Source organism: Pelobates fuscus, chromosome 13 (genome assembly GCF_036172605.1).
Source record: "Pelobates fuscus isolate aPelFus1 chromosome 13, aPelFus1.pri, whole genome shotgun sequence".
In the NCBI taxonomy this organism is placed as follows: domain Eukaryota; kingdom Metazoa; phylum Chordata; class Amphibia; order Anura; family Pelobatidae; genus Pelobates; species Pelobates fuscus.
In genome coordinates this window covers 105,218,562-105,245,046 of record NC_086329.1, presented here as the reverse complement: position 1 = coordinate 105,245,046, position 26,485 = coordinate 105,218,562, and the positions used below count along the sequence as shown (strand labels likewise).

The 26,485-nt window shown below is 42.5% G+C and overlaps 1 protein-coding gene across 1 annotated transcript; it reads right to left on the bottom strand.

The window, feature by feature from the left end:
* Positions 1-809: 809 nt before the first annotated feature.
* On the bottom strand, positions 810-24,186 carry LOC134583158 (high affinity immunoglobulin gamma Fc receptor I-like). Its single transcript, XM_063439982.1, has 6 exons — positions 23,970-24,186; positions 13,378-13,398; positions 10,679-10,939; positions 10,321-10,575; positions 1,617-1,895; positions 810-940 (listed from the first exon to the last, which is right to left on the bottom strand). Exons 1-6 carry the CDS (start codon positions 24,184-24,186, stop codon positions 810-812), a joined length of 1,164 nt encoding a protein of 387 aa, XP_063296052.1.
* Positions 24,187-26,485: the final 2,299 nt, after the last annotated feature.

Below are 26,485 nucleotides of genomic sequence, written 5' to 3'. Positions count from 1 at the left end.
TAAAAAAAAAAAAAAAAAAAATCAAATATAAAATGAGTACTGTGCATTGTTCTTGATCTTTATAAGGCCCATTGCAAACAGAAGCAGTGTTTTATTTCCTCACTGGTCACTGGCGTCTGTTCACGATGACCGAGGAGTCTGGAAGCCACTTTGTGTCTGAATAAGATGGCAGCAGTAGCAACACAAAGTATCAGCAGGAAAATGAGAACCAGTGCTGGCACCAAAATCCCATGACGGCTTTCTATGGGAAGGAAGAAGAGACTTTGTATAAGCACTATGCAGAATAGAAATTACCTCGCTGTGTGTCACTACGTCTAGCTTTTCTGTACTGAGCACAGGGAACTGGGAAATAGGCACTGATGTGGTTATTAATAAGTAGGTATTACTACACTGCATATTGGCACGCTGGGGCCGTACTATACTGTGTGTAAATAACAGCCCCCTGTATCCCGTGTTGTAGGGAATTACTTGTAGAAGGGAGTGGAGTCAGATGCTATTCCACACTCACCTGATATGTGGATGTGAGTCACATTACTCATCTTCCTTACATTTTTGGTTCTGACCTCACAGGTATAATTTCCAGCATGTCCCACCTGAGTCACGGAAACTCGATATTTATCAGATGAACTGAATTCCTGCACTATCTGCCCATCCCTGTAGAAAGCAAATTCAAACCACGAAGCAGCCAAGACTGGAGTCAGAGTACTGTTACATATCACAGTCATGTCATCGCCTTCACTAACCGGGTTCGGGATGACTTCAATGTGAGGATAGGAGAACGGCTCTAGATAAGGAAAATAAAAACATTATTACATTGCAATTAGCATAGCTGGAGAGAGATTTCGTGCTCCCAGGTAGAGAGCGGACAATGAACATAATCTGCAAATATTTACAACATGAATGCACAACCTTCGTTCAACATTGGATTGAATATTCAAAGCTGAATTCAAGAGCATACTTGATTTTATGTTAATCTACAAAAAAATACTCTGGGGTCTCCACCTGATAAACTCAGGGTCAGGCGGCCGAAGGTTTCAGAGGAAGGTAGGGTCAATTACCTGAATCTGTCTGTCGTGGCTGCGCTATCCTCTTCCTCTAATACTACGTCTGAGCCACGTAATGCTGTACTCTTGCACATGCACAAAAGCAAAACATTGAGGTCTATGGAAACTTCCTGAATCATCCTCACATGAGTGAGACCATGAATGAACGGATTGGACAAAAAAAGACCGCAGAGCTTCGCATTTTGTGAACCTTTGTCATATTCAGATTTACTACAAGACAAAGCAGTTCCCACTTTCTCTGATAATATCTTTGGATTGTGTTGCAATTCCAATGACATACCAGAAAGTCAGCATGAATACGTTATAAATATTAGATCTTTAAGGAATACTAAGAAAAGGCAGAGCAGCTTTAGAGAATAAACCCTTATGTGCCAGCTTGGTAGTAAGCCATGAGGTTTATAAATACTGGTAATAACCATCATAGTTTCCCCAGTTTGAGTGCTCTCTGGCTCGCAGTGTGTTATATCCTTCATTACACCCCATGCACCTCTAATAATGAGGAATACAATGCAGACAATGGCCACACGGCCGCTGAAAATATTTCACACTCACCTGTCATATAGACATGGTATTCGTGGCTTGTCTTTACATTGTTGGTTAAAGTTTTGACTTCACAGGTATAAAGTCCAGTGTCGTTCTCCTGGGTGAAGTGAACTCGGTATGTATCCAATGGTGTGAATCCCTGGACTTGCTGCCCATTTCTGTAGAAAGCAAAATGAAGCCGAGTACTTACTCTGAGCAGGCTGAGAGTCGTGCTACATGTTACAGTCATTTCGACTCCTTCTAGTGCTGGATCAGGGAAAACTTTAATTTCTGGAGTAGAAAAAAGCTCTAAGATAAAAAAACAGAAAAACACAATTAATACACTTTAAATGGACAAAGTTCAAACTACTATAAACCCTCTTTTGGAACGTTGTCAATATAAAGCTTTAGTGACACCAGCATAAATGCTAAAATATTCATTTAAACTTATTTATATATTTTATAAATCAATTATATTACAGGACATCTACTTAAGCAACGTGTTGAAGAGCAATTAGCTCATTACGTAAACAGATTTTGGCAAAACTCATTTTATATTGAACCGAGGTCCCAACTTTCCTAATTAGGTCAGGGAGCCCAAATAGTTTCCAAAATCTGACACCATGAGCGTGAAGAAAGCCCCTTCTCATACTGGACAGTAAACTGAGGTTATAGTTAGAACATGTATTATAGGAGTGACAAAAGGATTTGTTTTGCTGCAGTCCCTGTTGTTTGTTTTATTCAGAAGGCAATTTGCAATTTTTGTTTTGTAAATTCGGGAAGTAACAGGCAGTGACAGTGCAATAGGGCATAAATATCTACTAATCTAATAAATTCAATAATATCCTGATATATGTTCAGACTTGCAGATCTAATAAAAGACTGTGATGCAGAACCTAAAGAACAGTGAAGAAGCATTAAACAAATGCCCTACCACCGTACCCTCAAACCTCGGATAAACAGACAGGTAACAGAGGTCAAGGTGACAGCCACAAGGCAACCGCTTGAATCTGCAAATTATAAGTGGTGCAATAAATCACTGAACATTCCATTAATACACATATTATAATCAGTGTAAAATACACAATGAATATTACTGAATGCTCTGTAACTCCTTAGAACAATGATTCACTTAGAAAATTATGTTGAAGTAAAAACATCTCACACCTTTGTATGCAAAAGCAAATAGTTCACCATGGGGGAAAAAAATAAAAATCTATGTTTGGGAGATTAAATCTGCATCACACTAGATTACACAGTATGCATCCTTCATAAACACAGACCATCCCACCCTCCTTTTCCTTTTCTGAAATTAGTATCAAAAGACAATCCCCAAATGGCTACCGTGTTACTTAAAGGCACACTCTGCTACCCAAATAAACTAAACCAAAAAATCCCTATTTAACAGACATAAACACAATAAAAACATGCATGCATTTAATTACGTGTTTTTTTCACTGATGATATATTTTTAAAAAACAGCTTCAATCCCCTTCTCCCAGACCATTTATTCTGTGTCTGTCCAATCACAGACTTCCCAATGCAGCTCAATGAGAAGTATTTGCAAGGCAGGTGCTCTGGGCAGTTGAGTTTATCTCCACTGAGCTAATCAAACCAGGAAGTAACACGACTTGCGGTCTATCAGATAGGGCATGTTAACAAGGTTTATTTATAAAAAATGCCAACTTCTATTGAAATCTTAAGTGTTTGGAGTGTTCTATTAAAGAACAATGACAACTGTACTTTATTTTGCTGCTCATGGGGAGCTGCAATTGTTTTGTCTACTGTTATTTTTCATAAAGTGCACAGTACAGTAATTGATTTATAATCTGACCTGGAGAAGGTCAGATAAGGCAACCAATAACACATGTGAAGACAATTTCTAGATATATGTACAATCTAAGCGATACACTAGTGTGTGTGTGTGTATATATATTTAAAGGCTAACAGAATGTAATAGTTTTATTTAAAAACACCTCACCCAGGCAAACAAAAATAATGTGGGTTTAGTTACATTATATGACCATACATTGATTAAGCCTGCCACACCGTCAATGTACCCCATTCTTGGCACGTCCTACTCTAACAGCCTAATGTCTGCCCTTTTGAGATGAATCCACTTACTTGGGGAATGCTCCCTCCAGGGACTCTCTGCAGGGCAAGGTTAAATATTTATATATATATATGTGGTCTCTAACATAAAAGCCGTGATGTTAAACTAGTAGTGATGTAAATCGGTTCTGGTGTGCCGGAATCGACGTTCGGATAGGTCTGTAAATAAAAGAGGGCCCACCAAGGTAAAATTTTTTAAGGGGGAGCCTGAAAGACGATACACAGGACACAATGACGTGTGCGTTTCAACTCCGATTTTTGCACTCCAAACATGGAAGATGTTAAGAGTCCACATCCCAACAAGTTTGTTAAATATTCACAGAACCGTGAAAAAAGGTGAAAGACTTATAAGAGGATGAAGGGAACGGAGGAATGGTGATTAAATATTACAGATATATAAATCAAACATCAGTAATGTATAAAACGAACAATAAAAATAAGATAAGACATAAAAACATCTCTCAAGTCCGCAATGGAACACACACATGATGACACGCACCACTTCATCACGTATGGAATGTGATGACGTTGTAACGGGAGCACTACCAGTAACCCAACCGGTTACCTCCTGTTAGTTCCCTTCCTTCAGCCGATCAGGAACTCTTGCATGGTTAGGGGACTTAGCTCTATGCGCTCCCAGGCAGAAACGACACTCAGCCCTGGGAGCATCCCCTGCAAGCTGGAACAGCGGACACAGGGGTTAAATCTTCCTTCCCTTCAATAACAGGAAGACACACAGTTTTGGAGGTTTAAGCACTTAACTCTGACAGTCTTTATTTTGAACACACAGCCTTTATGCCCAGACCCCAACAGGGGGTCTCCACTCAGTACAACACAATCCCAGGCAGGAGGGGGCTGGGTTCCAGATAGCCATCTCTCGCTCTAGGAGATACCAACAGCACATACAGGTACTCACATTAAACCACATAAACTCCTCAAAAGTACATTTCCAATTTCAAAATGGAATGTCCAAGCTTCCAACCCCAATCCCTCTTTGAAGCTTGGACTCCAGCAGAGCTATTCGGTATGGTGTGGGAAGTCACACTGACGTGTCCAGGAAGTCTTTTGATATGGTAATGATCAGGCCACTAGAAACAGGAATCCCTTAAATCAATACCATATCAAAAAGAGACATCTGTTTAACCCAGGCACTAGAGTTGCAGATCATAAAACAAACTATTAAATATACATCCCAAATATATAGGAACCCTAAAAATAAACCAGGTAAATAACACAAATTGCATAACCAATACATGGGGAAAACACACAATCAACAAGGGAAAATCATGAGAATACAGATAGGGGACACAACATACAAAACCAAAGCATCTGAACACGCAGTGGGCATGGTACTTAGGAGCGTTGTCCCGCTACAGACGTAATAATGGCAGAACCCGGAAATCACAAAGAGAAGACCGACTTCACATTGAGAACACTTAGAAACAATGCTGGGGTGGGCATGGTCTGGCTTCTGACCAAGTTGGCCGCATAAACTAGGAGCTCCGTCCAATCCACCCGCAATCTAGCACCAGCCAGCAGCATCACTACTCCGAAGGAGCCCTAATAGCTCAAACGATGTCCAGAGTGGGACCTGGAACTAAGCCACAATGGCAAAAGAAAGGGGAACAGAGTTTCCTGCATCTCAGTGGCCGACATGCTCTCCACCACGCCCTGCGCAGGCCGCACAAGATGGCCCCCAACCCTTGTGGCTCCGTCTAACCGATATCCACGGCGTGCAACAACTACCACGAGCCCCAGGTGGGTGATAACTCGCCCATTCTCACTAAATTGCTGGAGGTCAGGAATTACCTGGCTGCAGAAATTACACCGAGCACGCTTGAGGTCAAGACCGAAATCCAGGCCCTGGGAGCATGCACAGCAGCACTGGAGATCTTCTTGATAGTTGCATCTACTTAAGGAAAATGCGGTCTCTTTTTATTGTAATTTTTACCTACTGCAGTATTTGCACTTTATAGGGGCTTGTGTTCAGCTTTGTACATATTAGTGTCTAGTATGTCAGACAGGACCCAAAATGTGGCTCCGTCAATGGGAAGTTGTTTGGCTGTAGCGTGGCGGTCTACTTTTTATATGCCTTCAGGATATCCCTTAAGGGTAAGAGGACAGGAAAAACTTGTAATTTGGGAAGGTGGTAAGTAAATGGTGTTGAAGACCAGTTAGATAAAACTTGATGGTATTATGGGACAATTTGAGGTGAAGGTGGCAAAATGCAGCAATGCAACCATGGTCTCAATTGAATAATCATTGGAGATACGGAATTCTGGTGTGAACTTAAGAAAAATGGACATAGCCCTGTGGTACTCTTTACTAGTGGTGGAAGATAGGATGCTTGAGACAGTGATCTTGGGTTTGATGGTAAAGGTGTTCATCCATAATTAGGTCGTGGAAAGCAGGGGTTGTGGATGGGTATCCTCTGGCAGAAAGATGGAGTAGAAAGAATTCTGGCAAACGACAATGAGAAAGTGCGTCTGCCGTATAGTTATTAAAACCTGGGGTATGCTCACAGAACAAGGAAAATTCATAGGTGACAGCCAGCCAAGTCTGCCTGCGAACTAATCTCACAATAGTCAAGGAGGATGACCGACCGTTGCTAATTATTTCACATGCAGCCATGTCATCTGAATAGCATTTTACAGCCTTGCCGGACCATGGCTACCCCACATATGTATAGACAAAATAGGAGAGCGCAGATCTTAAAAGTAAATAAAACTAAATATAAATAAGAACGTGAGTAAATTCAGCAGCTATACACATATAACGATCCTTAAACACTTTACACATAATATTTCTCAAGAAAGCCTGGTATTGTGGGCGAAACGCGTCGAAGTGTGAACAGCTTCCTGCTGCCAGAGGTGGATGCACGTCTAACTGTCAGCATTGTTTGCCAGCCACAGCCTCCTCTCCGTTTGAATATTCATTGTATCAGCGCTGAGATCGGGTGGGAGTGTGCACTGATGGTAACGGCTGCCAAGCCTCTGTGTATTTTAAAGTTTATATCGTGGTGTTTTGGAAACGAGTACCACAACTTGCTGATGTAAGGGTCTTTAATTTGGGGGAAGGGTTTTGTATGTTAACTTGATTAAATTGCAGTATTACGCTATGATAGGTCTTTTTGTATCATTTCAAGATTAAAAGCCCACAGTGCAACAATGTACCTACAGATGCTGTGACATAGCTGCAAGACTAATCGTAACCCTGTAAAAGATCATCACCCAAGATTTATTGGACCCTATAGCAAGACTTTTTATGATTATTTGAGTACTACGCTTATGCTGGTCTGTTTTATTGTATTTTATTTTATTGCACTTGGAAGTATTTCCATGAATCCACATTTAGAAGTGTTTTACTTCAGATTGAGCGTGATCACCTAAATTAGGTTTTCAAGTATAGCGCTGACACTTTATTTTGTTGATATACCCCACATATGTGCTGCTGCCACAATGCGGTAAATCTCAAACAGGGCGGATGTCTTCTGAAAGGAGGGTAACACAACAGCCTCTATAGGCCACTTTCTATAAACCATAAATTGTTATAAATCACAGTGAAGTCCAGAATATTGGGGACTGGTTAGACAGAGTAGAAATAAACATAGTAATTTCGTTCCAATGTGTAAGAAACTCTTGTAACATGGCTAAAATCGGACTGAGTAGAGGGATCTAGTAAAACAGTGTCCTCGTCAGGAAGGCCAGGTAGGAGGCAAAGTAGCCTAGATAGGAAGAATTTACCCTGAGAGATGATGTGCATCGCAAAGTTAAGGAATTCCAGGGGACTGAAGATCTTTACGTATACAGGATCCTAGATTAAAGGACTACTATAGTGCCAGGAAAACATACTCGTTTTCCTGGCACTATAGTGCCCTGAGGGTGCCCCCACCCTCAGGGACCCCCTCCCGCCGGGCTGGATGGAGAGTAAAGGGTTAAAACTTACCTTTATTCTAGCGCCGGGCGGGGAGCTCTCCTCCTCCGATCCTCCTCCTCTCCTCCCATTCGGCTGAATGCGCACGCGCGGCAAGAGCTGCGCGCGCATTCAGCCGGTCTCATAGGAAAGCGGACGCTTGCGTGCTCTCACTGTGATTTTCACAGTAAGAATCACGCAAGCTCCTCTAGCGGCTGTCAGTGAGACAGCCACTAGAGGATTTGGAGGCTGGATTAACCCATTTATAAACATAGCAGTTTCTCTGAAACTGCTATGTTTATTAAAAAAATGGGTTAACCCTAGCTGGACCTGGCACCCAGACCACTTCATTAAGCTGAAGTGGTCTGGGTGCCTAGAGTGGTCCTTTAAGGAACCTGTCCATGTATTCATGGATTCGCTGACGTTTCTCATCGTGGAGACTGGACTGCATATGAGTGGGGTCCAAGACAATGCCTAAGAACACCAATTTGATCGTGGGGGCCTTTGGTGTTCTCAAGAGAAAGTGGGACTCCCAGTTTGGAGAATAGTGCAGTGGTGCTGAGAATGTTACCATCATCTTCCAGCAACAAAAAGTCATCTAAATAGTGGATCACGGTGGGGCATCTGGCCACATTGAGGAGCAGCCAGCAGAGGAGTCTCAGCAAAGATATCAAAAAGTTTAGACTACTTTTAGCCCCAAACGTGAGTCTTGTAACAAATAATAATTATCTCTCCACTTGATACGGTCTATGCGCCACAGAGCAGGATGAATAGGTAGCAACTTGAAAGCGGTGGAAATATCAGATTATTGGAAATAAAGGTTATATTTTATGCATTCCAACAATATAAATCAGAAACAAAATAACAAAACCGCTCAATTATATGTGTTTATTCCACTATCAACGATGGACCCGGCAAGTATTCTACAACTCTCTGTCAACTAGATCTAGAACTTCCATGCTTGCCAATTATTTATCCCCTTAATGATGAGTTCCATAAGTCCTTATGTTAAGAAACAAACAATCTCACAGACACTCATACTTTTACTTGCATGTCTTTTGATTGGCGTCATTCATTGCCAACCTACACGACAGTGGCATTCTATTCAGCCAGAGGAGAAGACTATATTTGGACATAACACAATCCTTAAAATATAAGACCAGAGGGGGGCGTGGCCAGCGACTAAACCGAGCGGACGTCTTCATGCAGAGCTCCGCTCGGAAAATAGACAAAAAACGGCAAAACCGCGAGAAAGCGACTACAAACCCAGATGAAAAAGCTATCCCCCCCACAAAGAGAATATGGGGAAGAAGCACAAGAAGCCTCAGGGCCTGTCTACACCAAGACAACCCGACATACGGCAAGCTTTTACACTCTCCCAAAGACACAAGATGGCGCCTGCGGCCTGCTGCACCTCAGAATCCTCAGTTGAGGAGGAGGATATACCCTCACCCCGATCAGGAGAGCGATCCGAAATGCCAGACTCCGGGGATGACGGGACCCCAGCCACAAAGGGAGATATCAGGAGGCTGCTGGTAGAAATGCGGCAAATATGGAGAGAAGATCTCCAAAAAGTTCAAACGAAAGTGGCAGATGTGTGCCGTGCGGTCCAAGGCCTGGAACTCCGAGAGGCTTCCAGAAACAGCAAAATCTGCGCTATGGAACAAGCTCAAAAGGATCTTACGACCCAGGTACAAGACCTAAAACGCACAGTGACCACCATGGAGGCAAGGCACAGGATAAAAAACCTGCGCCTAAGAGGAGTACCTGAGACAGTACAGGATGCGCAGCTCCTGACTTACACCCAAGACCTCATGGCAACCATGGGCATAAACCCTGTTCCGACCGGCAATTTGATTACTGCAACATTTAGGGTGCGCAAATCAGCAGCAGCACCTAAAGATGCACCCAGAGACATTATAATAGTCACACGTGACATTTCCGCGAAAGCCACCGTACTGACCCGATCCAGGGAGCTGGGCACAGTGCAACATGCAGGACACAGAGTGGCGGTATTCCCAGATACACCGTTCTCGGCCTTACTGGAAAAAAGAAAGTTAGCACCCATAGCCCGGAAACTGAGAGACGCAGCTATGGACGGATCCCTAATCACAGACATCAATGGTGAGAGCAACACACTTACATCAAAGGGAGACTCTGACGGCTTTTTGAGGCTCATTGACTTGGGGAAACCGCAGAATACAGATACCCCACCACCCACAGAACCAACAGCAGAGACGGAATACTCCACGCGAACCAATCGCAAGCCAGTCAGGCTACTAGGCGCCGGCATCAAGAGACTGACTCCAAGACCCAGAAACAGCGCACAGACCCCTACAAGTAAAGCGCTGCAGATAGACAAACTGTTTAGAGAGCTACGAGACTAAGCTGCAGAGCAAAGAGCAAGAGGCCAGTGGGTATTGGCATAAGGCACAATAGTGCAGGTCACATCTTATTCATATTCATCTTATTCATATGCATCTTATTCATCTTATCTTATTCATCTTATTCAACGTTGATCAAATGTTGCAAACAGTACTACTGTATTTTCTTTATACATTGTTGCATTCTCATTTACATTATTGTAATCACACTATATAATGTTTATCAATGTCTTATATAAAACACCAATAAAAACATAAATTGAAAAAAAAAAATATATATAAGACCAGAGTACACCAATACAGAACAGCACTTAAGCAAGACTTACCTGTGACAGAGACATGTTCTTCAGCAGAGTAATAATGCTTAGTTGAATTCAGGCGTTTCAATTGTTTTTCACATTTATATTTTCCAGTTGCGTTTAGCTCTGCTTTTATCTTAAGTTCATCAGAATCTCTGCCAATGAGATGACCATCCTTATAGAACAGTGTGTTCTTCTCATCCATTCCTTCCAAATCGTGACATCTCAGAGTCACCGTCTCCCCTTCAAACACATACAGAGGCACCTGCAGAATAACGTGATCTGAAACACAAAATCTAGATTATAATACATGTATACAATATAGAACATTATATTTTCCGAGTTAGTAGAAGGGCCTTCAGTATACTTTCAGAATTTAACTTACCATCAGAAATATTGAGTGTGGCAGGGTCACTGATATTGCTGGCATTGGCTTGGCACTGATAATTGCCCCTAGCATCCCATTGTGCAGGTTGAATTTGGTAGGTTTGCTGAAATCCTGGGAGTTTCTTACTGTCCTGGTACCAGCTATAACTGTAATTTTCTTGAGAAGTGGAACTCACATTGCATGTCAGAGACAGATTTTCAGTTACTAAGAAATGTCTCCACTTTGGTGAGAAGGACACTACGGGTGTGAGTGAAGTGCCTACAACACAAAACTATGTAAATATAAATGGAGAAAGATAAAGGGAAACACATTAACATACAATCATGACTAGTCTAGAGAGAAGAGAGGGACAAGCTCCTAATGACTTATTTTAAAATCACTGTCAATGAACTTTTGTGTTCGCAGAATTCTAAGAACAAAACAAGACTAATAGCTTTCCAGAGACTATCCCTGGCACGGGAACGCAGTGAGGCCCATCAGACCATGCGTCAGGTGCCTTCATGCCATGGCAATGGGGTATTGTTGGACAAGCAGTCTAGAAATACTGTTTGATTGGACCCCTTGTTGAGTTACATATAGTGTCTCTTAGAAGGAAGTATAGACAGCTTTCAAAATTAGGACATGTCTTCCATTTATATGTATAAGTTTTTGTTTTGTTTTTTAAATCTGACATGTGGGATAATATTATGGTCTGGAGATGCAGCAGAATAGAAATCTGGGGTCTTCGAACACATAGGACTCACAAAGCCTCTGAAAATCACCATTAATTTCCTATATGTATGTAATAAAAGGAAAAATGTACTGCTAAATTCTGCAGAATAGAAATCTAAAGGTTTTTTTTTTTGTGTTTTTTTTTTTGTAATAATGGTAATTGGACCAAATTTTGCAACCCGTAATTCATTCCTTGAAATACAACATTTGTCCTTTGACTTACACAAATTAATTGAAATCCTAGATAAAAGCAGGACAAATTAATCAATTTAAAATGTGTGTTTTTTGTATAAAATATACAAAATATAAGATAGTATGACAGGGGATTGGACTAGTGGAGATAGAGATATAATCATTATGTAAGTGTAAAACCAAGATCCTGAATATCTTACAATGGTCCAGTGAATGTGGAAAGGCTTCGGTTTACCCCTGGTCCCCATCGATCCTGACAGACCGCCAATCTGTCCCAAAAATGGTTGAAAACGGCAGAATTCAAGTTTACAGATCCAGTACAGACGTACCTCAAAAAGATGTGAAGCGGGGGCAGGCCTTACCACTGAGAGAGCAGGACACAGGCTGAAGGAGCTCCTCAGCCTGAATGTAATGTTTAGCCATTTAATCTAACACTCCTTCAATTCCCACTGAAATTGCCTTCATATCCAAAGGAGAGCTAAGCCTGGTACCTGTTGGATAAGGTGCCCTTAGAATTGTTTGGTAATCCCAAGTACCCGTTTTGTCTGCGGCCTGCTACCCACCTTTGGGTGGGAGAAACGATCGACCTCCCGTCCTGTCTGAGACCTACATCGACTCTCGTCTGGTTTCCCCTCCTCCCCCCTTTGGACCAGTGGGGGTTATCCCGGTCCCTGCTGGACTTGACAACCTAATCTCAAGAGGAACAACCCTTACCGCATCACAATACAGGCTGACGGAAGGGCCAAACAAAATGGCCGACACATGTCAACTTGAAGCTCAGAGACAGATGCCATGAGGCCTTGACTTTCACAAACATTGGCCCGGTTTGACATCATATGTGAGCGCTTCTGGGCCAACCTGAAAGGACGCTTGTGTTCGACACAACCATTTCCCGCACCCGACAGAGGGGTATGTAGGGTGATTGTTCATCCACCCTATCTTCCTCAGCCTGCTTCATGGGTCCTGAGCGGAGACTTAGCTACTTAACAGCAGCATGTTTCCACAAACAGAGCTAATACTTTAGTCCTAGCAGTTTGGGCCGGTTGCTATCTGATGATTTGCATATATATTTTCATTAATTTTTTTCCTGTTAATATTAAGCATGCATGTTTACTCCTTATCACACATTGGTATTCTACTGCTTTGTTGTTTTTTTGTTGTTGTTTTTTTAAGCGGCTACCTTGCTAACACTTATGCCTTCTGATAAGTTATATGGTCAGCCTGTTTTATCATTACTCAACAATGTGTCAATATACATTTATCATCCATCTCACAATGCAAGTTGTTGGTCACATTTATCCTTTTTCTTTATATTAATTCTTGCATTGGGGACACTTACCTAGCCTATTTCTGACTTTTTTATTTGTATTTAAATTTTATCAGCCTAGCCTCCTTAAGTTACTGCCTCGTCTGTTTCTTATTATTTTTTATAAAAAGTGCTATATCTATATATGCCCTGCCGCTACATCACTTTGTAAACTATCAAACCACTTGTTTATGATGTTGTGGCATTGAAAGTATGACTGTATTTACTTATTTGCACCGAAAAATAAAGAAAGTAAAAAAATAAATAAAGATGTACAGCAGTAATAGCAGCCATGAGTCCATCAACCAAGTACTGACTCAGGGGCACGTACTTAGGCAACAACATTTCTTGTAGTACAAAGGGATACCAGGGCATCACGGTCTGTGTATTCATGTGAAGAAAGAAAGAGAGAAACACACACAACCCCTGTATGTTACACAGACATGCGGCTTGCTAAATTGTATACAGCATAAAAATGTTTACTCACCTACACTGGCCAAACTGTTAGCTGAAAAACAAGAGCAGAGCAAAGTGTTAGCAAATTTGCTATTTTACGACAACTTATAATTAAATATGTAATATGTACATTCTATTTTTCAGATACGTACTCCAAATAACTCTCCAAAGATCTACAATACTTTAGCTTGTTGAAGGAAGGCTCCCCATGGTCATATTTGTTTTTAAAGTGCGGATTTCAAGAGCGATAACCAGAGTTGTGCCCTCCTGTCTTCTATTAAAGAGGCAGGCAACCTTTAACACTCCAGATGTTGTGGACTACATCCCCCATAATGCTCTTACCAAAGCCTCAGGGGGAATGTAGTCCACAACCTCTGGAGTGCCGAAGCTTGCCTGCCTGTTATGAGAAGCATTTTATTGGCAGCATGGTGATTGCCATGCTTACCCCATACGGCCCCCATTGTAGTTTGGAAAGACAGGATACCTCAAAGTTAATCCCACTGTCTGAGATGGAAATCACTGCACCTATTCCTTAAGAAAAATCTTAACATTTTATATATTAAACAAAATATATACAGACTTATACATTACATTAGGTTGAGTTAAGAATAACCTCAAATAAAAAGGACTTGGGAACAATTATAAACTAGACAGCAGTATATGAGGTCGGTCCGCAATTACAAAGGCTACTGAGGCGCTGTCATGTATAACAAGGAGTTAACACAAAGAAGTCTGTGCCGCACTCAGGAAGTAGTGACAATCACTTGATATGGTAGGATCGTTCCTCTGCTCGCCTTAGAGAGGCAGGCATCACACCAAGTATACGGAAATAAAATCTTCTTTATTAACGCCACATGTGGCTGGCCAAACGATACAAAATATGAGACGTTTCAGCAATGTCGGCCACAGTCATGCTAGAAGACATTATCAGTCAATCTGAATATAAACCCCATCATATGCCCTCATAGGACAATGCACATCCAAAGTTCCGATCATGTGATCGAAAATGTGTCACATGATGTCACATGCAAGCCCATATTAATATTGGAGAATGGCAAAGATAGGGCAAAAAGGAAAAAAACAAAAACAAAAAAAGCGTTAAATACAAACAAAATAGATGGGATGTGTATACAAAAACAGGGGAACATCAGAATGTAAATATACACTATAGAACTCTGCATATAACATGCTGTATATTTATATGGGAGAATATAATAAACGGAAAATGTATTGCATAATAAAGTGTCTCCATTAACCGAATTATGAAAAGACCAAAATGAATAAATGGAAAAATAAGGAGGAAACCTTTAACATAGACTAGACATGTGCAATTCGTTTCGGTCCGAATATGAATTCGGACGAATTTCGGGCAATTCGGACATTCGGGTACTTCCAAATGTCCGAATTGCCGAGGTCCCGAAGTTACCAAATTTCTGACGTACCGAAGTTGCCGAAGTTCCGAAGTGTCAAAGTGCCGAAGTTCCAAAGCACAGTACTAATATACTTACCCAGTGAAAGAAGAAGAATGTTACATTGTATACAATTTTAAATAAAAAGAATACAAACATAGCCAGGAATCAGCTGTAAGCATTTGCAACACTTACAACAATCAAGTAACATACATTCATATAAAATGTAAGTTACTTGGCAGTCAGTGTAATGACAGGAATGAATAAGTAGATAACTCCCTAATTCCTGCGGTATCAGGGAGCTATCTACTAAAAGGCTGAAAGACCTAAATTGGTCTTTCAGCCAAATTTACTAATACTAAGTAAAGATTACTTAGTATTAGTAAATTATGCCCCTACTCGCTATACCGTGAGTAGCGGCATGTCTATTAAACAGTGAGCAGCCTGTGGCTGCTCACTGTTAAAAAAAATAAAAAAATAAAAATTGCCCCCCCCGGCCCCCACCCCTGAGCGGCGGGTGGGGGCCCTAATGTAAAATAATGGGGGGGGACCTAATGTCCTCCCCCCAGCCCCCACCCCTAAGCGGTAGGTGGGGGCCCTAAATTATAATAAGGGGGAGCCTACACAGCACTCTGATTGGTTGGTTTGAAATCCACCAATCAGAGTGCTCTGTGTCATTTTACACAGCGCGGGAAAGTTCTTTGGAATTTTCCCACGCTCTGTAATTTGACTCATAACTCTCTGATTGGTTACTTAATCCACCAATCAGAGAGTTATGAGTCAAATTACAAAGGGTGGGAAAATTCCAAAGAACTTTCCCACGCTGTGTAATATGACAAAGAGCACTCTGATTGGTGGATTTCAAACCAACCAGAGTGCTGTTACAGGTAAATGTAGAAACTTACCTGTCAGTCTCTTCATTTACCTGTCCGAGCACTCTGATTGGATGGCTTAAACCCACCAATCAGAGTGCTCTGAGCCTAATTGCAGGGCGGGGCAAGGCTTTATAAGCCTTGCCCCGCCCGGCAGAGCTCAGTCTGCGCGGAGCCCTCGCCGGGTGAAGATGGATTTAAATTTTTTTGCGCTCGTTTTTTTTAATTGCGTCGGTTATTATGTTTTTTTATTTGGACTTTTTGGGGGCTGAAAAACGAAGATTTTAGAAGAAAGAAAACATGGAATGGTAAGTTGTTATTTGTTTTTTTTTACAGGTTCTTAGTTAAAGGTCCCCCTCATTATTTTTAGGTTGAGTGGGATAGGTAGGGGGATATTTTTTTTTGGGGGGGGAAGGGTGTGACTAGGGGGGAGGACAATATGTCCCCTCCTTATTAGTATTTAGGGCCCCCACCCGCCTTAGGTCCCCCCCTTTTTTAGTATTTAGGGCCCCCACCCGCCGCTCAGGGGTGGGGGCCAGGACATTAGGTCCCCCCCTTATTAGTATTTAGGGCCCCCACCCACCGCTCAGGGGTGGGGGCCAGGGGGGAGGACATTAGGTCCCCCCCCCTTATTCCAATTTAGGGCCCCCACCCACCACTCAGGGATGGGGGCCAGGGGGGAGGACATTAGGTCTCCCTTCCTTATTAGTATTTAGGGCCCCCATCCGCCGCTCAGGGGTGGGGGCCAGGGGGGAGGACATTAGGTCCCCCCTTTATTAGTATTTAGGGCCCCCACCCACCACTCAGGGGTGGGGGCCGGGTTGGAGGACAATAGATCCCCCCCATCATTTTACTTTAGGGCCCCCACCCGCCGCTCAGGGGTGGGGGCCGGTGGGGGCAATAGGTCCCCCCTTTAGTTTAAAAGCGGTGGGGGCTCGGGAGGGGGGACCCGATTTTTCTTTTCTTTTTAAACAGTGAGCAGCCACAGGCTGAATTGATCCTGCTGAAAGCCACAAGCAGTGGCTGAAACGTTGATGACAGCAACTATATTTTAATGATGTTGGAATAAAGAAGAATTATTTTACTACTATAACAGACCGTGAGTGCAAGCCTTTTTTCATTATATTTTATAAGTCTTTTGGCTATGGCTGTAATGCACCCGGCATTTTTTGAAAGAGTGTGTGCTGGGTACCATTGGAAGCTATATATATATATATATATAGATATATATATACACACACAGTGCTGTGACATTAGCAGTTTCATTACAACTCACTCTCCAACCAATTCTTTTAAAAGCTATTCTGGTTTCACTGAAATCTTTATTTACGAAGGCCGGACAATACTAAAATAGCAAAATGAGAAACGTGCGCACAGACCTTAACCTCAGAGTGGCTATTTATATACAGAGAGAGTTGTGTAAATACCAAAATGCAATGCTATTTCTTCTTATATGGTAATAATCCATACTCTGTCTGAAAAGCAAGATAAAGGATTTCGTATGAGCCCAAACTTTTTACCCCTCTACATATCTGTAAAAGATCAGCAAAGATATGTAAAACTGAAACGGTAAAATATTCCTGTGCGGCAGCCAGGGCCGGATTAAGAGCCCAGTGGGCCTGGTGCTGACAATTATGAGGGGCCTAAGTACAGAATCATATCGACCAAAAACACTAAAACAGACATACCTCTCAAGCATTATGTATCTGGTGGAGATGTTGCCAGAGGGAAACTCATAGGATGCAGCTATAAAAAAAACCCGTAGATTCTCTTAAAATATGCTAATCTCTCTGTAAATTATGCTTTCATCTTTCAAGTAAATCCATACTCCCTAACAGCAGTGTCCAGTGAAGTAGTAAGTCAATGGGCGGTGTAAAAGGGTGGGCCAGTGACGCAGATCATGTAACCAGAACTTCCAAAAGGGCCGAACATGCCCAAAAAGGAGGCGTGTCTGCCCAAAGAATTGGAAGGTTAGTCTAGCATGAATGCATGTCAGGCTGCCTGCCAATCATGCATGCTGGCCAACAGCTTCCTGAGCTTGGCATAAATGCATCTAATGATGTGCTCTCTCTTTGCTTTCTAAGGACTGTCCCCTAGTATTCGTTGGTCCACTTCTATCCTAACCTTCTTACTAGAAGGAAGAAGCTCCTGGTATACAGTCTGAGACAGGGAAAAGGTGGATGTAGTGAGTGTAGAAGAAAGGGAACATGGCACAGTGTTAGAGAGACCAAAGTCGGCATTACCTTAACTAATTTCATTTAAGTTAGTCCACACAAGTTTTGTTCCTCTACATCCCTCTTAAGATTCCATACTTAAGCAAGAGTATGTGCATCCTTTCTTGGAAAATAATTACAGGCCTTACTAATTTGCATAACTAATTATGTATGCGTGACATCACATGATGTAAATCACAAGGAGTGACAGAGAAAATTCTGTGAAATCCTCAAAAAACTACTTAGTTTGATTCTGCTGTATAGATCGATTGCTCCTAGTGTCTCCCTGTCTCCCAGTGTCCCCATGTCGCCCAGTGTCCCCTAGTGTATGTGTCCCCATGTCTCCCAGTGTCCCCATGTCACAAGGTGACACTGTGAGACATGGGAACACTGAGACTATGCATCACAAAGTTTCTGTATCCCCATGTCTCCCAGGGACACTGAGAGACATGGAGACACTGGGAGACATGGGGACACCGACACTGGGGGACACTGATACACTAGGGATACTGGGAGACTAGGGACACTGAGACACTAGGGACACTGGGAGACATGAACATACAGACACTAGGGACACTGGGAGACATGGGAACACTCAGAAACTAGGGACACTGAGACACCAGGGACACTGGCTGGGGGACATGGGGACACAGACACTTGGGGACATTGTGTTCCTAGTGTCTGTGTCCCCATGTCTCCCAGTGTCTCACTGTCCCCATGTCTCAGTGTCCCCATGTGTGTCTGTGTCCCCATGTCCCCTAGTGTTTCAGTGTCCCCATGTGTGTGTGTGTGTGCCCTTGCCTCAGTGTCCCCATGTGTGTCTGTGTCCCCATGTCTCCAAGTGTCTCAGCATCCCCAGAGATCTCCATGTGTCCCCATGTCTCATAGTGTCCTCTAGTGTCTTAGTGTCCCCATGTCTCCCTGCAGCCTTTACCCCATCCCTCACTTCTCTGAACTGTAGGCTGTCTCTGCAGGCTGGAAGCTGCTGTCTGGACTCTTTGTGCTGTGTAGCTGCTCCCCCAGCGGATCAGTGAGTAGAGCAATGCAGGTATATGCTGTAACTTCCTATCCCTGCCTCTCTCCACACACAGTGACCCCTACTGGCCGGTAATGGTATTGCAGAGTAATCTCTGTTTAAACTGAGAAAAACACCGGCATTTGTATTGCCGGTATTACTGCAATATTAGCACTGGCCAGGCAGCCTCAAATAAATAAATACCGGCCAGGTGAACAACCCTAAGAGTAGTGTGTGTAAAAAAAAAAAAAAAAAAAAGTAAAAACATTTTTTTTTAATTTTTATTTTTTTAATCAATGGGCCTATTCCATGGGCCTGGGCCTGGAGCTGCAGCTCCATTAGCCCCTATGTTAATCCGGCCCTGGCGGCAGCTGTGGCTGTTCCATAGACAAATAAATTGTCTTTAGGTTTGAATTGTACCTTTGAATAAACAGAATAAATAAATTAAAATAGACACCTGAACATAGCCTAATATGAAATAAGGAGAAATAAAAGTGCACATGAAATAAACATAGCCCATATATCTTCTCCTTATTAATGTACTGTGCCAATGAAATATAATTTTAGGGTTTGCACCATAAAATGTTACATTTTTCTCAGTGTGGATACACAATTATTATAAGCGTCTATGTTTACATTGGATGATATTACTGGGAGAGGCAAATAAGAAAACGATTTAGCCCCTGATAATCTGTCCCTAAATATGCCTTTGAGGGCACCTATGCTTAGTCTGAAATCGCAGTCCCACTAACTGCCGATGGCTAACGATCCCCTGCTTATAGTAAGACCTAGAAAAAACAGACGACAGGTGTAGGGAAAACGGTAATAAAATGTGTTGTAGGGTTAATTGTGGGACAAACTATTACAATTAATATTTTGTAAAAGATATGAAACATTTATAATTGAACTTATATTAAACATATTAATTATTAATATGGCAATATTATCTGACTGTGTTTATATACTTAAATGCTATTTTAATGCATTACGAATTACTTGTTCTCAGTAGAACTGGAAAGTCTTCTTGTTCTCATCTACAAATACTTTTTAACAACGGATATTCATAGGATATTCATAGGACAGCGTCGGTGTAATTAATAATCTATTAGGGTATTTACTAATTCCTTTTTCTATTAATTAAAACAAAGGTTGTAGGCATGTGCATGGGGAAAATATTCGGCTCGGTTCGGCATTCCGAAATTCGGGACTTCGTCAATTCGGCCATTCGAAACTTTGCCCCTTCGGAAATTCGGCAACTTCGGAACTTCAGCAAATTCGGAACTTCTGCAAATTCGGAACTTCGGCATTTCGGGACTTCGGCATTTCGGGACTTTGGTTGCAGCCGCTTGGTAGATAACTCCCTAATTTCCATGGTATTAGGGAGTTATCCACCAAAAGGCTGAAAGACCTAAATTGGTCTTTCAGCCATATTTACTAATACTAAGAAAAAATTACTTAGTATTAGTAAATTGTGCCCCTACTCGCTATACCACCTGTGGCTGCTCACTGCTAAAAAAATAAATCAAATAAATAAAAAAAAGAATAAGGGGGGGGGACCTAATGTCCTCCCCACCGGCCCCCACCCCTGAGTGGCGGGTGGGGGCCCTAAATAAAAATGGGGGGAGGGACCTAATGTCCTCCTGCCTGGCCCCCACCCCTGAGTGGTTGGTGGGGGCCCTAAAGAAGAATAAGGGGGGACACCTAATGTCCTCCCCCGTGACCCACACCCCTGAGCGGTGGGTGGGGGCCCTAAACAAGAATAGAGGGGGGGGACCTATTGTCCTCCCCCCTGGCCCCCACCCCTGAGCGGTGGGTGGGGGCCCTAAATACAAATTGGGGGGGCCTAATGTCCTCCCCCTGCCCCCCACCCCTGAGCGTCGGGTGGGGGCCCTAAATACAAACTGGGGGGGGACCTATTGTCCTCCCCCCCCTAGCCCCCACCCCTGAGCGGTGGGTGGGGTCCCTAAAGAAGAATAAGGGGGGGACCTAATGTCCTCCCCCCTGGCCACCACCCCTGAGCGGTGGGTGGGGGCCCTAAATTAAAATGTAACTCCCCTCCCCCCAGGTGATTAGGGGTCCCCAAACCCCTAGTCACCCCCTCCCCCAAAAAATTTACTCCTACCTACCCCCTCACCCTAAAAATAATTAGGGGGGACCTTTAACTAAATACCTGAAAAATAAAAATAAACTTACCATTCAATGCTTTCTTTCTTCTAAAATCTTCGTTTTTCAGCCCCAAAAAAGGCCAAATACGGATGAGGGTCCCTGATGACCCCCTCCCCACCACGCCCCCCGCCCCCCCCCCCCCCCCCCCTACCCCTGTCTCTCTGATTTCTCTCTTTTCTCTCTTTCTTGGCCTTTTTCTTCTTTCTCTCTTTAATTTTTGTAACTATGGCTAGCATATATTTGCCAGAGACTGTTGGGAGCGAGCTCCCGAGAGATGTAGCCACTACAGTTGTGCCCGCGGGCTAGACCCTATAGAGAGCCCCGCTTACCACAGGGACCTCCTCGCTGGGGGAGGCCACGCGCTACTGCTGCTCTTATGCCCATATGCACTGTAGATACATGACATACCTCAGACTTCAGGTAGCGCTCTGATTACCTCTGCAAAACCGCGGACACCGAGCCGACTAACGGCTACTGGCATCACCAACCAGTTCTCGGGAGACCACTACAACGGCCTCAGATACGAGAATGGGTTGTCATTGACCACCGTTATTACTCATGGTTACAGATCTAGTTACGTTAATGTTACCTGTATATGCTAGGGGAGATGCCCTTGGTCTGCCGATACGAAACGCTAACTGCATAAATAAATAAAGGGGCAGGTCGACCAGGAAGACTCAATTACAGAAGGTCATTCTTACCCGCTGTCTATGCTCTTTCTTTTACCAAAATTTAAAATTGTGCAATATGTTTTCTATGCCATGTATACATTGTTTTGACTGTTACCGCCTATGTCAACTGTCGTGGCTGCGTAGGCTCGTTGTTATGTCATGCACAACTAAAAATAAAGAATTTAAAAAAAAAAAAAAAAAAGGCCAAATAAAAATCCATAATAACCGACGCAATAAAAAAAAAAAAAAACGAGCGCAAAAAAATTTAAATCCATCTTCACCCGGCGAGGGCTCCGCGCAGACTGAGCTCTGCCGGGCGGGGCAAGGCTTATAAAGCCTTGCCCCGCCCTGCAATTAGGCTCAGAGCACTCTGATTGGTGGGTTTAAGCCATCCAATCAGAGTGCTCGGACAGGTAAATGAAGAGACTGACAGGTAAGTCTCTACATTTACCTGTCACAGCACTCTGATTGGTTGGTTTGAAATCCACCAATCAGAGTGCTCTGTGTCATTTTACACAGCGAGGGAAAGTTCTTTGGAATTTTCGCACGCTCTGTAATTTGACTCATAACTCTCTGATTTGTTACTTAATCCACCAATCAGAGAGGTATGAGTCAAATTACACAGCATGGGAAAATTCCAAAAAACTTTCCCACGCTGTGTAAAATGACACAGAGCACTCTGATTGGTGGATTTCAAAGGTCCCCCCTCATTATTTTTAGGGTGAGGGGGGTAGGTATGTTTATTTTTGGGGGGAGGTGGTGACTAGGGGTTTGGGGACCCCTAGTCACCTGGGGTGGTTACATTTTCATTTACGGCCCCCACCCACCGCTCAGGGGTGGGGGCCACGGGGGAGGACATTAGGTACCCCCCCCTTATTCTTCTTTAGGGCCCCCACCCACCGCTCAGGGGTGGGGGCTATGGGGGGAGGACAATAGGTCCGTCCCCCCAGTTTGTATTTAGGGCCCCCACCCGCCGCTCAGGGGTGGGGGCAAGGGGGGAGGACATTAGGTCCCCCCCAATTTGGATTTAGGGCCCCCACCCACCGCTCAGGGGTGGGGGCCAGGGGGGAGGACTTTAGGTCCCCCCCAATTTGTATTTAGGGCCCCCACCCACCGAATGTCCGAAATACCCGAAACGTATTGCACATGTCTAAAAGGTTGTGTTAATTCTGTTTTCTTTAGATTGCCATTACTTTTCTTTTTGTTGTGTTATATTTATTCAGGGGTGAGCCCCACTGGCAACTTCATCACCTTGTCTTGTTTTTAAATAATTCATTAGCAACCTCCTTCAAGGCAAGAACAGAAAATAATGAAAAAAAAAAAAAAAAGACAAAAGCAAAAATTAAATAATTACATTTGACATCTTTACCCACATTCCACTCTTTTCAATTCTAACCAAGCTAGACAGATGCGGCAAGGAAAGGAGATAGTATTTTTTTCTCGTCAGGTCCCATTAGAATTTTTTTTAAGCTAATACAGAAGTTAAAATTAGAATTAATAATATAACGGTACTATATTTCCAAACCAGAATGCATACTTAAATATAAAGTAATTGCTATATGCTATATACTGTGGTTTAATATCAGACGTTTGTGAAATATAACCATAATTGACCTGTATCCTGTGTTCACCATGTAAAACAGGACTAATATAAATAGCTATGAAAGTTGTTTATCCACAAACACACAGAATAGTAAATGGGTCCTGGAACTGCCTTAATTTAATTATAGCAAATAGTTTGTAGCAAACATTACGGGACACAAGACAAACACATACACCAGACATCAACGCAGGAAAAGCAGAATAACAACAAATTGTAACTGATCAATAGAGACTCCTTGACTCCCTCATTAATTTATCATATTGCCATTTGTTGGAAAATACTCCTGTCGTTGGAAAGTGCAAGGGAGAAAATCTAGCTTCTGACAAGATAAATGTAATATCCATTAATTTGCCCCAAATTAACACTTTATTTATAGGGAATTCATTTTTTTCATTTGCATGTACATTGTCTGACAATGGGGCTGATTTACTAAGTTTGCAACTGCAGATAATTCACTAACGGAATTTTAAATATGAGACCAAGACGGGAAAAATGGAAAAGTTCTCCAATATTATTATTTTTTTCCACAGAGGCCCAGAATTTGCAATTCATTGTACCTTAATTCTCCGTAATATTAATTTAGTAAATAAATCTTAGTGTATTCTAAGGCCGAGAGGTGTTAACGTTTCCTAGGTTTTATATTTAACCAAACAAACAAAGATCTTGATACTTACAGACTGTGATAATTATCGCCAGAACTGACATGGTAACAGCCGCCAGAAAAATGCATCTGATATCTTCTATTTTCATGTCTACATTGAAACCACACTTTGACTTCCTGCTGTCACAGTATAGCACATCCATCCAACGCACCAGTAGAATTAAGTTCTGCCAGTTAAGGTCAGCTAGGCAGATCACATTGGTTTGATGCAAGACAGATCTTTCTAACATGACATATGTACAGAACCTCCCAGGGTCTATTTATCATGGCCACGTAATCCAACAAAAGCAACAAATAAGGAATAATAGACTGCTGGGGACCAATTATTTCTGTGTGTGTTTCCAATGGCAATGTGGACTGTGCCAGTTTTAATTCTAGAACTATTGACATTGACGCCAGAGTATTATATTAGCACAATGTAACCATCAGCACTTTACTGGATACTCCATTTCAGGTACATGTATACACATATACGTATAAATACACACACACACTCAAACACATTACATATGACTGGCTTCTACTGGCAACCTTTATATATAGATACATTACTTGCTTTAAATAGACTACAGAAAGAATTTGAAAGACCATTATGAAGATGGAGTGAGTGTATGTGTTTATATTCATCCAAAATATACAACATCCCTCAGTAAGGTAATAATTTATTCCATAAATACTTAGTGCCCTGGTACTCCCGTTGGGCAACCATTTATTCCATACACACTCAGTGCCCTGGTACCCCCATAGGGCAATTATTTATTCCATAAACACTCAGAGCCCTGGTACGCCCCTAGGGCAATCATTTATGCCATAAATACTTAGTAGGGCAATCAATTATCTATCCACGAAATCTGAGCACATTTATTGAAATGTGCAAATAATTGATTACATCCATGCTAAACCTTAAGGGCAACCTTCTCCCCTGATGCTTTGCTAGCATAAGGCTGATGTAGTCCACGCTATCTGGATAGCCAAAGGTTGCCTATCCCTGCTTTAGGATCTCAGCAGGCCCTTTAATAAGATGCTGATTTTGAGTATGATTAAATAAAATGTATATCAATGGTGGTAGAGCCTGATCGCCGAGCCGTACAGATGTGTGTTGCAAGAGTTCCTCTCAATTTGGCTGATTTAGGGGTGTTAATCCCGGCCAATGAGCTTAGACCAGCATTGGGACCTTCACATTTGTTGGGGATACTCGGAGGAGCTAGCAGAGACCTCACTTGAGAGTTTAACCCACCGAGATCCACCGCTGCGGCCTACTGGAGATGGAGCAAGTGAGGGGCGGCCAACCTCCTCGCTACAAATTCGACTATTGAGTACTCCACTGACCTCTTCCAGCGGCACTGACTGCACTCACCGAACCCCGTCTGCACAAAATGGCGGAGGCCCATCTGAGCGATCCGCAGGGCCTGAAACCGTCCGAGAGTGTCCATGACAGCTCCACTGCAAGCATACTGAAGCAGTTGGACAAAATCTTTCAGAGCTTTTAGACAAAATTACAGCAACGTGAACATGCTTCCCTGACTGCGTGGCAAGTTGAGGAAGTGAGGAACAAAGTGACAGGGACAAAAAGGCCCCCTAAGGGCATCGCAGCTGGGCTCAGCAATCTACTAATTGCCCGCCTGGGCTGAGAACTACACGAGGCTTAGCCTCCATGCATTACCAGCGGAGGATCAAACGCCGACGACGCCAAGTACCAACTGGTTCCTCCATGATCCCCAGACGGGGTAAATACTTGAGCACCCCGAATCCCCAAGTCTGTGGTATAATGATGCCGGCTCTCATTCAAGTCTGGGGCTGGATGGGTGTCCTAACCAGGAACCGTTCTGTCGTATCCTACATGGACTAACCTAGTCGCACATCTGTCTTGCTCCCTGTGGAAATCGGATGAATAGGACAAAGCTCTTGATTAAGTTGGGGGATGTCATTATAAACGTAAACTTATGTTCAGCAGTTTATTCTCAAAACTTCTCTTCAGTTTAATTTTAACTAGAGCAGAGACATAATGCTATCTTAGGTCCCATTGGGCTTAAGTTAAATTCTAATTAATTTGACCTAGAATGTTCTTAAGCAAGATTTACGGCTTCCTAATCACCAGGTATAGCACTTCCTGTTCAGACACTGTCATTGCCTAGCCTGATATTTAAACCTGCATTCTTGTATGTCTACGTGAACTTCATGTTTTATATTTTTCTTTTTATTTCATTTGTCTAGACCTTCTCTCGAGATAGCTAACTTAAAAAAAATAAAAAAAATTGCAAGAAATCTGAATGCCATGACATTGTCAAACTATGTATGTTACTATGTTTGTTCCGCTGTCGTGGCGTGGCAAACTTGTTTTGTCCATTATATGCACAATAAAATAAAGATCGACAATTTTTTTTTTTAATTGCATATCAATACTAAAAATCTCTGGATTGCTTAGATTTACAGAATTTAAAATTATGTTTGTCAGCATTATACTATTATATTTTTGATTGTAATATTTCCAACAATAAAAAACACAAACAAAAACTACATTTATGTTAA

Coding starts and splice junctions, on each gene's coding strand:
- LOC134583158 (XM_063439982.1), bottom strand. CDS start 24,186: ATGTTAGAAAGATCTGTCTTGCATCAAACCAATGTGATCTGCCTAGCT. Junction 10,940..13,377: donor TAACAGTTTGGCCAGTGTAG/GTGAGTAAACAT, acceptor TTTGTGTTGTAG/GCACTTCACTCACACCCGTA. Junction 941..1,616: donor ATACCATGTCTATATGACAG/GTGAGTGTGAAA, acceptor TCTTGAATTCAG/CTTTGAATATTCAATCCAAT.